This window comes from Tenrec ecaudatus, chromosome 8 (genome assembly GCF_050624435.1).
Source record: "Tenrec ecaudatus isolate mTenEca1 chromosome 8, mTenEca1.hap1, whole genome shotgun sequence".
NCBI lineage: Eukaryota > Metazoa > Chordata > Mammalia > Afrosoricida > Tenrecidae > Tenrec > Tenrec ecaudatus.
In genome coordinates, this window is record NC_134537.1 from 114,340,623 (window position 1) to 114,356,731 (window position 16,109).

Consider the following 16,109-nt stretch of genomic DNA (forward strand, 5'->3'; position numbering starts at 1 on the left):
AGATTACTCAGAACTTCCAGAGTCACTGATTATCTACCTTCTATGTCAACACTGCTAGACAAATACATTTCTACATTCACGGTGTCTTCTTTAATTTTTAATTTCCATTTACTGAAGTCCACACGAACTTCCAATCCCAAACTAAAATTTTCTTGAACTAAACTAATATCCATAGCTGTGCCAGCCACCTCCTACAAGTGAAAAAAGCTAGTGCCTCTATTATTCCATAGGTGTGCTTATTCGGTCAATTCCACACACGTGGTCATTTGTATGACTCTTTCGTCCCGTTTTGCTACTATTTTGGCAGGCAGGGTCTGAGGTCCCTGACAACCCCCTTCCCCACGTTATACTGACACCACCTTTGAATGAGTCCCCAATGACAATGACCTGTAGTTCCACATTCACAATACGTAGATCCAGGCTACACTGGTCTGTCTTTGCCCTCGACTGCCTCCCATTTATGAAGGAAAAGAAGTGACAGAAAGCACTGAGGACAGAAGGACAGAAAAAGAGAAGGAACACATATCCACCTGCAACATTCATTTCGGTTCTTTGGTTGTCATCACCGGGTGCCATCACTGTGGCACCCGCAGTTCAGACCCAGAGTGACAGGATACTCTACAGAGTGAAACCCTCCCATCCTGCACATCCACAGCCATTTCAATGTTTGACCCACCGATGCAGCCCTGGGGTTGATCCATCTCACTGAGGGGCCACCTCTTGTTCACGAACCCTCGACTTTGCAAACCAGATATCCTTCACAAGGCACTTGCTCCTCATGAGGTCCAAACCACTTTAGTAGAATCTTGTGATTCGTTCTTCTGTGGAGTACTTTGACTGTACTGCTTCCAATACAGACTAGTTCAGTCTCCTGGCAGTCCATGATATATTTAATAATCTTTTAGATTACCATATTGAAAGCACCAATCCCTCTTCATGCTCCTTGATTTACTGCACAGCTTTCCAGTGCTTATGAAATGATTGAAGACACTATGGCTTTGGGAGGGCACACCTTTGACTTCAAAGTGAAATATTTACATTTTAATACATAAAGAAGTGTTATGCAGCTAAGTTTCCCAGCAGAATATTGTTTGACTTCTTGACTGTTTGTTCTATGTGGGTTGATCTTGCATCTAAGTGAAAGGAAATATTTGACAACTTCACACTTCTTGTTTTATCATGATATTACTTATTGTGAGAAATTGTGTGTTCTTTATAATTGAGGTTAATTCACACTGAAGTCTGCAATTTTTTATTTTCATCAGTATCTGTACCAAATCCTCTTCATTTTCGGTCAGCAAAGCTGTGTCATCTGCGTATTATAGGTGGTTAATAAGCTTTCCTCCAAACTTTATGCTGGGTTCTTTTTCAGAGTCAGTTTCTCAGTTGATTTTCTAAACCTACACATTGAATAAGTATGGTGATGGTGAAGTGACTTGATCCTGCGCACACCTTCCCTGATTTTATGCTCGGCAGTTTTCCCCTTGTTCAGTTTGAACAACTGGCCCTTGGTCTGTATAAAGATCTTGCTTGAGACCAATTAAATATTTTGTAATTCCCATTCTTTGCAACATTATCCACAGATTCTTAGGGTCCACAAAGTCAAATGCCTTTGCATAGTCCATACACCTTGGGAAGAAGCTTTGTAATATTCCTCTTTCGGTGAAGATCTATGGTAGTTAAATAATGGTCAAGTTAAGGATAAGTGTAGGGGTGGAGTCTAGCCTGTCCATCAGATCATAGCCAATAAGGCCTCTGTGTGGGCATCCATGAATTCAATTTGAGATGTTATCTCAAATCGGGTGGGATGCATCTAGGTTGCATTTTAGCTCCTATTAATTTGTTTGAATTTTTTTTCTGTTTCAACTAGAACTTCCTTATGAGCAATTGATGCTTGTTCCTTAGTAAGGCCCTAGCTTTCTTTTGACTGATGATGTTGCATTTCTCTACTGTCACTTTCCACACATGTATAATGAATTTGATGCCTATGTTTTCCATGTCACAAGGTCTATGCATGTAGTTTCCATTTATGTTGCAATGAATAAGTCATTAACCTTACAATTTTTTGGCCACTTTATCCCTGGTATTGTTTCTATTACCAAAACCATGTTTTCCAACTACCAATACTTGTTTATTTTTCACATTCCAATTGCCACTAATTGTTAGTATATCTTTATGACATGTCTGATCTAGTTTGGAGTGCAGAAATTGCTAAAAATCTTCAACTTCCTCACCTTTAACATTACTAAGTGGTGCATACATTTGAATAACATACAGTCATATTAGCTGGTCTTTTCTGTTGGCATATGAAAAATATCCTATCACTGACAGTATTGTGTTTCAGGTTAAATCTTGAAATGTTCTTTTAAAGAATGACTTAAATGCCATTCCTAGTCAATGCATCATTCCCAGCACAGGAAATCAAATATGATTGTCTCCTTCAACATAACTAATACCAGTCCATTTCAGTTCACCCATGCCTATGATATCATACTATGCATTATATTTCTTTTGTATTACTTCCAATTTTCCTAGATTCATATTATCTGCATTCTGTTATGATTATTAACAGATATTTTCAGCTGCTGCTTCACATTTGAGTTGCATTCCATCAAGAAATAAAGGCCCTAAAAGCTTTAATTCCACCAAGTTGTTAAGGGCAACTCAACTTTGAGAAGGCAGTCATATTTTAAAGGGTTCATCTTCTGGCACTATATAAGACAATGTTTTATTGTCATTCATAAGTCCTTACATAGATGTAGACTTTCACTCCTAAATGAAGCCACTACTTTGCAATGTTTTTTCTACCTTAATGAAAACCTACACAGTTATTTCACTCTGATTTTGAAATTAACTAGGCTCAAATTCTATCATCTAATCTCCAAAATCTGCCTCTAATATACATATATACACACACACCCACATACACTAGATGTATAATATAATGTTTGTAAGTGATGTCCCTAGTATGGTAGATTTCCCTGTACATCTTCACTTATCCCTTTGTATCTAAACCTGTACATTGTGAATTTCCCAACTTTAACAATTTATATTTTAATTTTAGGTCTTTGGATTTCTGTTCTTAACTTCAAACATTCAGAATTGCAAGGGAATGAAAATTTGAGTGAGTTAACTGTTCTAACTAGAGATTATATATTTGAAAGAAATAATAACAATTCTAACATAACACTTTAAGTCTTGATCTTGGAAGACAGGTTTTAAATTTATATGGATGATAATAGAGGAGACATGACCTTGATTTCTTGAATGAAATAATAGCAGTAGATTTTAGACAATCAATTTGTCAGGATAATATACACAGCAGTCTTCTGCGATAGGTATGGTGGGACAAGAATGATTGTGATAGGCTGAAGAATAGTATACATTAGCTATTTTGATGGCAGAATTTGCCTACTGGGTAATAATATTAAACATTTACACTTACACAGTTCTTTCCTTGCCTTTTCCTTAGGTGCTCTACACTAAATCAGTTTCAGTGTTGTCAAGTTGAGTCTGACTCACAATAAGCTCATGTCACCTGGGGCTCCAGTTACTGATTCGGATTACAGTGTTATTAGGGGTCCTGGGTGTCGTAGATGGTTAAGTATTTGGTGGCTAGCCAAAAGGGTAACATGAGCATCTCCAAGCAAGTGCTAGTAATTTTCTTCCAAAATCCACAGCCTTGAAATCTTCGGGAGTACAGTTCTGCTTTGAAACACTTGGAGTCACTATTAATCAACTCCACAACAATTGTCCTTTGAGGGTGTCCCATATTATAAAATCCTTGCTGGTAGCAAAAGTGATTGATATTTTGGAATCCTTTTTCCTTTTACTAATAGAAACCCCAACTCAAGGTTTAAACAAAGAGTATAACTGCCACTTAGGGCCTGCATTTATCTTCTATTTTGGTGATTTCATAGATTTCAATGACTAAATATCAGACAGTGATATTTAAGAAGTTTTACTCCCCTTTTATCTATTCCTCCCAAGTAAAAATACAGCAGTGATGCCATGAGACAACCTTGGCATTATGGACTAGAATAACAGCCTGACCCGGAGGGTTACAGAGGTGAGTCTTAAGGAACCTCTATCAGTGGTTGCCTTGTTAGCACCATTACATGAATGAAAAATAAAATTAATCTGGTCAAGGTACTCTCCTGTGGGGTCTAGTAAATCAGTAATATAAGCCAATTTAGGGAATTACTATTGGTTTTTTATAGCAAATATTACCCATTTATTCCTTTGTATTCTTATTTGGACATTTTCATAAGTTTCCAAATATCTCTTCATATTTATTAATTAGTATAATTTTCTATAATGTAATATTACTCCCTACATCCATTGCACACGTCTACTGTTTTCATTCACATGGGTTTATTTTACAAATGTCAAACAAACAAGGAATTCAGTAACAGAACTATAAAATTATTATTTGTAGAAATGGCTTAATTGAATAAAATATTTTGTCACGCTTGAACCAAGGTGCTACAATAATGGACTCAAACACAGTAACACTCCTGAGGATGGTCCAGAATCAAGTGGGATTTTGCTCATTTTGGGTATAGGATCATTATGCGTCCCAACTGACTGAATGACACCTACCCACAACCAATCAATGTACTGGCACCCATCTCTGCCTTGTCACATGTTGTAGATCTTTCTGATCTACTCACCATACAGAAAACAAACCATTACAAAACAGAGAGGCTCAATCATTTGTCCCTGAAGGTAGGTAGAATAACAAGCTCTAAAAGATACTCACACTCCAATCACTAGGATATTGACTGTTACTTTACATGCCAATAAGGACTTTCCAGATGTGATTAATGCTAAGAATCAGTTGACCTTGAAATAGGGAGATCATTCTGAATTATCCTAGTGAGCCTAATGTAATGGTTGCTGCCCAAAGACGGAGGAATAGTGTTGAGACAGAAGTGAATTTGGAGAGATTGGCATGAGAAGGACTTGGCCCATTATTACTGGAGAAGAAGCCCGAAAGGATTGCAGACATCCTCTGGGCCAAAGACTAGCCCCTGGCTGAGAGCTAGTAAGGAAGAAAGAACCTATGAGAACTCTTTATAGACAAAGTTCTAGAAGATACAGATTTTTAAAACTTCATTATGGTCTATAAGATGTCAGAATATGCCACTATTCATTGCCAGGATAGCATAGCTGAGGAAGACTGGGTAGATTGGAGGCTTATGGCTATAAGAAATTGAAATATCAAATGGGCAATTCTAAATCCTGTACAGAGAGATGTCTGTTAAGTTAACCATCTGGGTTTCAGTTATTCATGCACACTCTTCAATCTGGTAGGAAAGAGGATAGATACCCACTCAGGAAAGCCCCATTAAGTACAGGGACCAAATGAGGGTCCTCTTTGAAGCTGTCCAAAAACCTGTTGAAGGCGCAGTAGTGCATTGCTCACAGCACCAGCAGGGCGACTCAGAAGGCGACTGGCAGCCAGACAGGCAGCCCACAGCACAAAGCCCCTAGTCTCCGCAAATGCCTAAGTTCCCCAAGGACAGCCTCCTCATCCAGAGTTCTCTCTTGAGGAAGTGGCACAGGCTAGATCTCCGTAATTCTGCCTCTGACCTCATGGATGGTGGGAGCGAAACAGCAAACTGTTACCACCAAGGTTACAACAGGGGAAAGTTGTAAAAGTGGTCCATGGCACCTCCCATCTTCGCTAGAAACGCTCCCCGACCCAGCTCATTCAACAGTCCTGGCAGGGGGCCGACTAGCAAGACAGGAACCTCTCATGGTCCCCCCTGCCAGACCAGCAGTCCCCAAGGGCACTTAGAAATCACCTGGCTCAGCCTACCCAGTGCAAGCAAGCCTACCTTGGGAGATAGATTCCATTCATTTTCCAGCAGACCACGGGTTCATAGACACCTGTACAAGGTGGATGGAAGCATGTCCCACTGTACTGAGAGGCTCACAGTGTCTAAAAGGTTACTTCAGGAAATAATTTCTCAAGGTGTGCTTCCCAAATCACAACACAGTGATAAGGGCCCTGCTTTCATCTCCCAAATCACTCAGGCAGTCTCTCAATACTTAGGAATAACCGATCTTCTCCAGTGCGCCTCGAGGCTGCAATTCTCTGGACGAGTAGAGAGAATTAACCTACACTGAAAGCTACTCTTCAGGAGTTGACACGAGAAAGTCAGATGAACTGGAAAGATGCACTGCCAATAGCTCTGTTACATCTCAGAATTGCCTCCTGGAAATTTACGTGTTTAAGCCCCTCTGAAGTTTTAGCCGGACGGACTTTTCTTGTAACAGGGCCAGCCATAGACTCTGAGGTAGCTTTAATACAGCAATACGACGTCATAAGGGGAGCGCCAGGCCAGGAGGCGGTCCATCAGTCTAGGCCTCAGCCAGGCTTCAGGGGAGGAAAAGCTTCCCCCCTTGGGCCTTCTGCGAGACCTCGTTCTTATAAAAACCTAGAAGGATGGGTCCCTGTTCCCAGCTCCAGCCAGTCTGTGGGGGTCCCTCCCCAGTGATTCTCTCTACCCCACTGCCATGAAGTACCATGCAGAGCATGGATCCACCTACCATTCATGGGTGAAACCACTGCAACCGGCAAGACTGCGCCCCTCAGAAGCACATCAAACAGCCAAGTCCTCCTGTGAGCCACTGCATGGTCTTAAGAGGGTGTTTCCCCCACACCCCCAGACAGACGTGCTCTGCAGAACACCCCACCTCAGAGCCAGAACAGTCTTTAAGCTAGTAAATGCTTCCACACTATTCCTGTGTTAATGCCCGTCAGTCCCATGTTAATGCCCCTTGAGATTTCCTTTCAGATCGTCCAGTGTGACACTGACCCGCGCTTCCCAGGGCACTGCTTCCTCACAGCCTAGGCCCCCTTACCTAAACGGTTCGCTTGTTTTGTTTCTTCCCGACGTCATCAGGTTCCTATTGAATCGGAGCCAGGTGTGCCATCCTCAGGGTCACCAGTGTCTGGATCACCCCAGCCTCATCCAGCATGGACCCCCCAAGTGGACAACCCTTCCCAACAGAGTAGGAAGGGCGTAGACCCAAGAGCCTCACGTTGTGTCTGTAACAGCCCAGGCAGCCTTCGTACACCCATGGGAAAGCCCAAACTGAGCACGCACAGTTTAGGACTTCCTAGGCCCAGGTAAAACCAATACCTTGAGCGCACCCACTTTAGGTACAGCACCAGGTGGGCCTGAGTTCAGCCAATGGGGTCAAGCAATACCTTCCGCCACGCCTCCCAGCCACAGGTGTTCAATACCGCGGCTACAGGAAGGCCAGCTGTCTTTTTGCTCTGGTCCTGCGGCAGGTCCAAGGGGGGTGGTGGCACACGTGTGCCTGGGCTCTCAGGCTTTGCTCACTTCCTCTCTTGGTCTCTGGGGATGCCCCAAGTTCCACACCTGCGGGTGTGCTTTTCCACGTGGTTTGTTGCACCCACGTGTGAATCCCAGCGTGGCGTCCGAGCAGCCTGGCACGTTTTCCAGAACTAGCGGGCACCTTTTCAAGACTAAAACCTGAGCCTTTTCCTCTCCATTGCAAAACGCGCGCCGGCGTGCGAAGCAAAGAATCAAAGTATAACCCACTCCAGAAACCTAAGAGTTGTAGATGTTCTCTTTTATGATGCTATTCACATTTCTATTGTGCAAAGATAATGCTAGGACATTTTTTTTAACAAAATAGAAACGGTTTTAAGGAGCGCTTAGAAAAATCAGTCCAAGCTGATTGAAAGGTCTGCCAATCAGATCCTCAGAGGAAAACTGCCGTTCTGATGTGACACACCTCATCATTTTTTTTTATTCACACCTCATCATTTATACACTTGCAAACCGGAACTTGTTTTACCCGAGGACGTTGGAGGAAAGTGGCGAGGCACACATTCTTAAGGACTCTGTGTGATCCTTATGCGAGGGAAGTGTCCAAAGCTGGTTGGCAGCATTCACTTCCTCCACATCCATCCCAGTCACATTTCAGGGACCACTCAGACGGAGGGCCTCCCCCCCCTCCCCCCCACCCTCTGTCGCCACTTGCTGGCATGGGGCAGCTCAGGGACAAATGGGCCTTCCTAATGAAAATGTTGGTTCCAGCGAAGACCCCATCACAGCACGCCAATTTAACAGACAAGAACAAGGCTGTAGAGGATGAACTAATAAGAACAAAACAGAAAATATTGATTTTAACCCCGAAGCTTGGTGTTTAATTTAAAAGACAACTCTTCAGGGGCACCTTTCCCCTGTTGTCAGACAAGCACTGAAACCTGTCTCTCCTTCCAATCACCTCATTAGAGCAGACACAGAGAGCTCGTCTTGTCTTTCCAGCACATCTAAGGCACAAGATGACTGTGAGCTTGGTTTCACTGGTCTTTAAGATGCCACTTTCTAACTGTTACTGCATGGAGGTGTGGGAGAGAGGCAGAGGGGGGGGGGGGGAAGAGAGAGAGAGAGGACCTTACTTCTTAATACAGATACTAACTATATCCACTTTTTTTTCCCCATTGGAAAAATAGGTCAACATTCAATTAATAGGATTTTATTTAATATGCAGGGCCTCTATTGTGCTAAATCGCCCCCCCACCAAAAAAAAAGCTCCATGGCTTATACACTTTCTTTATTTTCTAATAGACTACTTAGAATACAAATGAAAGTACATATTGTTATTGATAGATTCTGCTTGAAAACACTAAATGTGAGAGTCTTTTCTGTATAAAGGTTTATATATTTTGTCACATCACAAATATGATTGATGTAACTACTATTAGTTCAATACTAGGGAACACAATTAAAATCCAATTTTCAGGTATACATGAGCTAAAGTATAAAACTTCTATACAGTGAGTGACATCAAAAGGTTATGCTATTACTTTTCAGATCTAAGCAAACGATTTCTTTACTAATCAAGGCAAGTACTTTGAAATGTAAATTATGAATATTTGGCACAGAAATTTTCATGGTGGTTTGGTTAACTGTGTATTTTTCATGTTATTCCTATAAACTCCTATAAGCTACGAATCGACATGAGCATTTATTGATTCAAATATATTTTAAGTTTTCTCAGTATGATATACTTTGGTTTCCTCTCCATTTACCTATAGAACTAAGTTCTATAATGATATTTTCTTCTGTTTCTTTTTTATGCATTATCTTGGATACCAATGAACAATTTATGCATACAGATGATGACATGAAAAGTAACATATTGGTTAATTTGAGTCCCCCACAAGCTCCTTTCTTCTCTCTCAACTTGCTATTTCCTAAAGAGGACTGGTTACATAGGAAATGAAACTTGAAACGTATTTGCTTTATCATTTTAATAGTAGGCTCAAATATATGGAAGAACTTGACAATGGCATGCTTTGATCTGCTGAACATAGTTTGGAAAAGATTATTAAGTATAAACCCAAAGATACAGATGAAGCAAGAAAACAAACTCATTGTCAAGGAATCAATTCCACCTCATAGAGACCTTCTGGGACAATGAGAACTGTCCCTGTGCTTGTCCGAGGCTGTACAGCTTTACGGGAGCAGAACTCTTCACCCTTCTTCAGAGGAGCTACTGGTGGTTTCCAACTGCTGACCTTGCAGTTAGCAAGCCAACACATCCCCTGGCAGGCCACCAGGGACGTTTGATTAATTTAATTATTCATTTGTGATTATTTGGATGAACAATTTAATAACATCCAATTACATATTGCATTAGGCAAAAGTGCCGTATAAGACTTACTTAAAGTGTTAAAGAGTTATGTGAACTATATCTCAATACAATTATTGGGGGGGGGGAGGCAAACCAAAAAAGAACAACCAAACTGTGTTAAAGAGCAAAAATGTCACTTTGTGAACTAAAGCGTGCTCGACTCCAGCCATGGTATTTCCAATAGTCTCATATGAATTTTTGGACCAAGAGATAGTTGTGGGAACAGAACAAGAGAATACTGTATGGTTTAAAATCAAGAAAGTTGTGCCACAGGGTTGTATCCTCTCACCATATGAATTCAGTCTGTATGCTGAGCAAATCATCAGAGAATTGGCATCAGGACAGAAGGAAAACTTACTAACAGCGTGTGCTATGCAGACTTCATGCCCTTGCTTGCTGAAAGCAGAAGAGGTCTGGAGGCACAGGCTGACGAGATCAGAGCCGTCAAGATGGATCACAGCCTCATGCAAACACCCCAGATCCTCACGGCTGCACCGCCCGGACATCATGAACAGAGAGAAAAGCTGGCAATGGTCAAGGATTTTGCCTTGTTTGGACACTCAGTCAAGCCTCATAAAAGCCGCAGTAAGGAGATCAAAAGATGGGTTCCGGCAGGCGAATCTGCCGCACAAGACGTCTTCAGAGTTTTGGAAAACCCAGGATATTACTTTGAGGAGTAAGAGAAGCCGCACTCAAGCTACGATGATTTCGATTACTTTATAGTTGGACACTGAATGAGGAAGATGGAGGCATGTGCATTGTGGTGCTGGCAGAGAAGATTGAAAGGGCCGTGGGCTGCTGGAAGGACAAACCTGGCTTTGTTGGAAGAAGGACGGTCAGCGTGCTCCTTAGAAGAAAGGATGGCGAGACTGCATCTTACAGTCTTTGGTCATGTTGTCAGTCCCTGGAGAGGGTAGAGGGACATCATCTTTGGTAAAATAGAGGAGCTGTGAAGAGGAAGAAGGCCTTCAGGAAGATGGAACGATACCATGGCTGCAGCAATGGACCCCAGCATAGGAAGGATGTGCTCCTAATGCTTAGCAGGATGGTGTATCAGGAGGCAGTGTTTTGTTCTGTTGCGCATAGGGTCACTGTGGGTCAGAACCGACTCAATGGCACTGAACATAGACATTTGAAAACTGGACACAGAATAAGGAAGACCAGAGGAGAATTGATGTATGTGAATTATGTTTGTGAAGAAGATGGGAAGTGCCATGGACTGGCAAAAAACAAACCAAAAAATCTCGTTTGAAAGAACTACATTGCTCCCTAGGAGCCAGGGTTATGAGACCTCATCTCACATACTTGGGCATGGGATCAGGAGAGACCGCTTTCTTCAAAAGGACATTTTATATGTTAAAACTGCGTGTTTTAGTCTGGGTAAATTAGAGAAACATATTCATAAACAAACATGTATATAAGGGAGAGGTTTATATACAAGAGCAATTGTACATTAAGAAAACATCCCAACCCAGGCCAGTCCAAGGCCATAAGTCCGATATTAGCCCATATGCCCGATACCAATCTATAAACTCTTCTTCAGACTCATGAAACACATGCAATGAAGTCAAATGCAGGATGATCAAAAACCAGTGGGTAGAAAGTCTTTGGGCCCACTGGAGTAGTACGCATCTCAGCGCTGGCAGGGGTCTCTCTGTGGCTTCTCGGCTTCAGAGGTCTGGTTGCATCCATGTGGCTTGTCTTCTGCAAATGTCTCCCAAGGAACGGCAGAGAGAGAGAAGTGTCTTCTGCCTCTAGGGAGGAAGTACCAGATTTCCCAGAATTCTCAGGAGAAGGCCATGCTCACCCAGACGTTTCATTGGCTATCTCCAGATTGACAGCCCAGACTCCACCCCTACACCCTTAATCCTTAAATTGACACCGGATCAGGTGCCTGCCACACTGAGGGTCAGTGAAAGAGAGAAGACACTAAATGAGGTGAATTGCTATGGTGGCTGCAACACGCCGAACAACAAGAACAATGTTTGAAATGCTTCCTTACCTCCTTGGTATTAGGCATGGACATTGTAACCTAAATTTCTATTGATGAAAACCTCTTGAAGGTTGTACCCTTGCAGCATTTTTCACACACACACACACACACAAATATTTTAAAGAATTATAGTGCTATAATTTATTCATGTTCAGTAATTTATTCATGTTCAGCAAGAGGAGACGCTGACAATGTTGCCGTGACAAGTGGTTAAGTTCAGGTAAAACTCTTTGCCCTTGAATGTTTACCCTGCTGAGCCCTGGGAATAAGCGACTGTCTCAGGACATCCTGTGACTTGTTCAGCAGGGTGAGTGCACATTCCCTTGTTCAGTAGCATAAATGTGACTATTCTTCAAGGCACCGGATCTATGCATAATTTTAGTGATAAATGATTTTGTCACAGGCCTAGACATACTCATGCCACCCTGAACAGAAGTCCATTTACCAAATGTCACTGCTCAAAAATAGAGAGCCAGAAGGGGTTCATTGTCATTCCTATGAAGAGTTCTTAAAAAATAAATTCTTGTATCGCAACCTTAGAACTCTAGAAAAAACCTTGCACAGATCTCTTGTCACATGTAACTTTGAAGTTTTGTCAGCACAGCTACCTAATTTACATGAAGCACTCTGCAGTCAGCGCCTCTCTATAGTATTATTTGTTGAATCCTTCAAGCACTGCTCGAGACTACGTGAGGTTAATAATCAAGCCCAATGTCTTTAACTTGCATGGTATACAATGTACAATTTTCTCCATTAAGCATGTAAAATTCAAAATGATATTTCACTCCAACATCTTTATTTTCCTTTAAATTTTTTTTATATTTAGGGCATGGATATATAAATTACTAGAAAGTTAATATGCATCATGCTCATAAATCAAGAGTATGGCCTAAGCAGGAATTTTAATGCCGGTGAAAGTGTGTGTGCCTCTGTAACTATTTGTATTCTTGTGTGTATCTATGGCCTTGTGTGTGTATGTCTGTGTGTGTGGGATTGTGCATGCATGTGTGTACCTTGGCTCTTCTGTGAGAAATCAAAATGTGGTTGCAGATGGAAATAGGGTCGAATCTAAGTAAATAACTTACTAACCAGCATTTTTAAATAACAACGTGGAGGCTCTTGAATATCAACAAGTGAAAAACCCTGTCAAGATCTACTTAAATTCTGCAGCTCTGATCTGAACTTACATTATATAGTATGTTCTGAAAACAACATCGTGCAGCTTTTAATTCTAAGACTCACGAATAGGGTTTATCTGGAGATAATTGGAAAATACAGAATATACCATTCGAGAGAATTATGAAGAATAAAGAGAAGGTCCGTCTATGTGGGAGGCAGAAAGGGAATGAATGAGAGAAAGAGCAAAGGTGATGAGGCGTGCATTCCCTTTATGGATAAACACAATGATGGAACGTGATTTAGTGTAGCTGACACTCAGGTCAAGTAGGTCAGAATGACTGTGCTTAAAATTGTCATCTAGTCATTGCCACTCCCGGGCTTACTTATAAGTATTTTTAGATGCTTCAGCTGTTGTCAATGTTAATGACTATAATATTGCAAAAATGATTTCAATGACTTTGAAACAACAGGTGGATAGCGTTATTTCTTGACTCATAAACTGTCAAGAATAATTATTTGTATTTAACTTATTAGAAGACTAATCTTTCTTGCCCACTTTGTTTTAAAGTTGACATATTTATTTTAGGTTTTCTTTTTAAACTTATGTCTTTCCTTGAAATAATGTTCAACTTTAGGTTATACAATTCAAGTTTACAGGAAAACACCTTGTGGCTACTTTTCCAATACCTTTCATCATCAGATCAATTTAGCAGCTGCACTTCATCTTCCTCCCACACTGGTTCCCCACTTTTGATGGAAGAAAACAGGTCTACTTTTGTTTAACTCACTGCCACTGTGGATTCTAATCACAGTGACCCGACAGGGCAAGGCAGCATTGTCCCCTGTGGGTGTCAGAGGCTGTAACTGTCTCTGGAGTAGAAAGCCTGTAAACTTTCTTTCTTTGTCCTGTAGAGCAACTGGTGGTTCTGAACTGTGGACCTTGGAGTTAGCAGCCCAACTATGAAGCACTAGGACTTCTACTGCTTTCCAAACCTTCTGACTCTGAACTCGGTGCCTTCCACTAGCAACAGTTCGAAAATCAAATGCGTTGATATCATGTGAGAATGGATGACAAACATGCAGGTTATAAGGTAGCTTTTTTCACAGGTGCATATGCTTGCAAGAAATAAGCAGTGCTCCATGACCTCTGTCTACAGTACCTGTAACCTTCAGCTTCTCAGCCCCAATGGTGATCTCATCTTCATCTGCAGAAAACAGCACCCTGCCACCTTCTCTCCCTCTCACTTCAAATCTCTTACACTGAGCTTCCACAGCGTCAGCTCCTAAGGCCAAAGAAAAAGAGCGAAATGAAATTTGTATAGAGGAAGTGTTTAATTCATCTATTTTTAGAAGAAGAGGAGAAAAACATAGTTTATTCATTGATCTATGCAGTATGGCTTGCAGTTCAATAAGCATTTCTTTAAAAGGTAACTCGTTTTCTTTAGGAGGCGTCCTGATGTGATGGAGTGTTGTTGGACTAGGGTACCAACACAGGCATGACATCTACATCTCTGAGTAAGGACTGTGGTTTTATCCACTTCACAATTGTGTTTTTCTTTCCCTTTTAGCCAATAGACTCAGCATCATGCCTGGCACATGCTGTCTGCTTGATAAGAATTTGTGGATTGAATGACCCACGTGGTTTTGCACAGAGCATAAAGATGCCCTTGCAGGCTACATGACAGGCTGCTTGTAAAGCACAATGCCACTGCAGACCTTTCTTTACTCTCACTAATCCTAATACTGATGTGCTTTCAAATTTTAATAACTCTGAAATACAATCCATTTTATAATCAATCTCAAATAAAATTATTTTATTTTTAGTGTCTCCTAAGGTATTGACAATCAATGATTTTTTTCACTTGTTAAAATGTAATCTTAAATAAATGCAATCATGAATTGGTTTCCAAGTATTAGCCCTTTATGTTTACTATTTCATTCATAAACCCACAAAGCCAACCTTAAAATTTGGAAAAGCTAACATGTTTCTGATAGAAAGGCCTCAGTAAGAAGATCTAATTGGCCCTTAAAGATGAATAATAATTGAGAAAGGAAAAAAGTAGGATGGAACGCAGGGCCATAATTGACATTTCTAGAACACCAATTTATTTATTTTTGTATAATACTGAAAGACTGGACATAAAGGGCTTGTCTCCAGCAAATGCCTACACTAAAGCAAAAAATTAGCTGTCCATGACACCATAAAGGGGTTACAAAGAAATCAGGCACCCATTAGGCACCCAGGGGGAGAATCCCAAACTAAGCATGCTCACACTCAAGTTCATCTAGGCCTAGGTTATCAACCTGGGCACACCCACACTAGGCACCAGCGAGATTACATCACACATGTGCTCCTGAACTCAGCCACTAAGTGTAGCCTACACCTGCAACGATGCCCCACCCCACCCCCAGCCAGCTGGGACAGGGGAAATAGATAGCAGACCAAGGGCCAGCCATGCCCCTCTCCTGGGTTGGAGGGCAGGATCTCTCCTGTGCACCCAGTGTGAAAACCTGCAAGCTCTGTTGGGGCTCACTCTCTCTCTCGGTTCCAGGACTCCTCTTTGGCTCTGTGGACCCTACTCTGGCCATTTTCCACATGTTTTTTTGCACTCCCCTGTAAAGGCCATTTTCAGTAACGAACTCTTGTGTGATCCTGCGTGCACATGTACTTTCTGAGAGAATAATACCTGAAATCTCCCTTTCCCTCATGAAAGTTACTTGAATTTACAAAAGTCCTTCAGTTGTATGATTTCTTTCAGCACTGAGAAGCAAGAACTGGGGTAAAATCATCACAGAAACCTACAAATACCACTGGCATGCATGGCTGGGTTGACTGCATCTTGAAAGCCATCTTGCAATATGCTAACCCCACCCAAACGTTCCTCTAAATTGATGACTAGTGAACACCTAGTCCTGTCAGCTGTTTTTCGAATATAGAACAAAAGGTCGTGTACATCATGTGACACCCATGTAACAAACAAGAAGACAACAGCAGAAACTCACTGCCAACACGTGGATTCTTGTGGGAAACAGAAAGATTTCTCCCAACTTGTCTTCCCCAAATGTATGCCAAACTTAGCTGCTTGCTACACATGTTGAATGACCATACTTGGAGGTCACTGAAAAGTAGGTCAGGGGTTATTCTCCCTAAGGGTATCAGCCATCTAGAGCGAGCAGACACCACTGTTTATCCCACAAAAAAGACCCACTCCCTTCTGATAAGGATTGTAGTGAATTGTTGCCCTGAAGAAGATCCCAGGGAGGTCAAGCCCACTCAAGGGTGACCAAATTTAGGACGCCATCATGAATCTAG

General features: G+C 41.6%; 1 protein-coding gene across 2 annotated transcripts in view; it reads right to left on the reverse strand.

Moving 5' to 3' along the window:
- The window catches only part of SGCZ (sarcoglycan zeta), a 402,845-nt gene that overhangs the window by 64,422 nt on the left and 322,314 nt on the right, over positions 1–16,109 (reverse strand). Inside the window, exon 4 of one of the 2 annotated variants that reach the window (XM_075556755.1) lies at positions 13,957–14,079. The exons of the other annotated variant lie outside the window; for it this stretch is intronic. Coding sequence (XP_075412870.1) covers positions 13,957–14,079 — 123 coding nt within the window. The remainder of the gene's footprint in view (positions 1–13,956; positions 14,080–16,109) is intronic. 2 annotated transcript variants of the gene reach the window in all.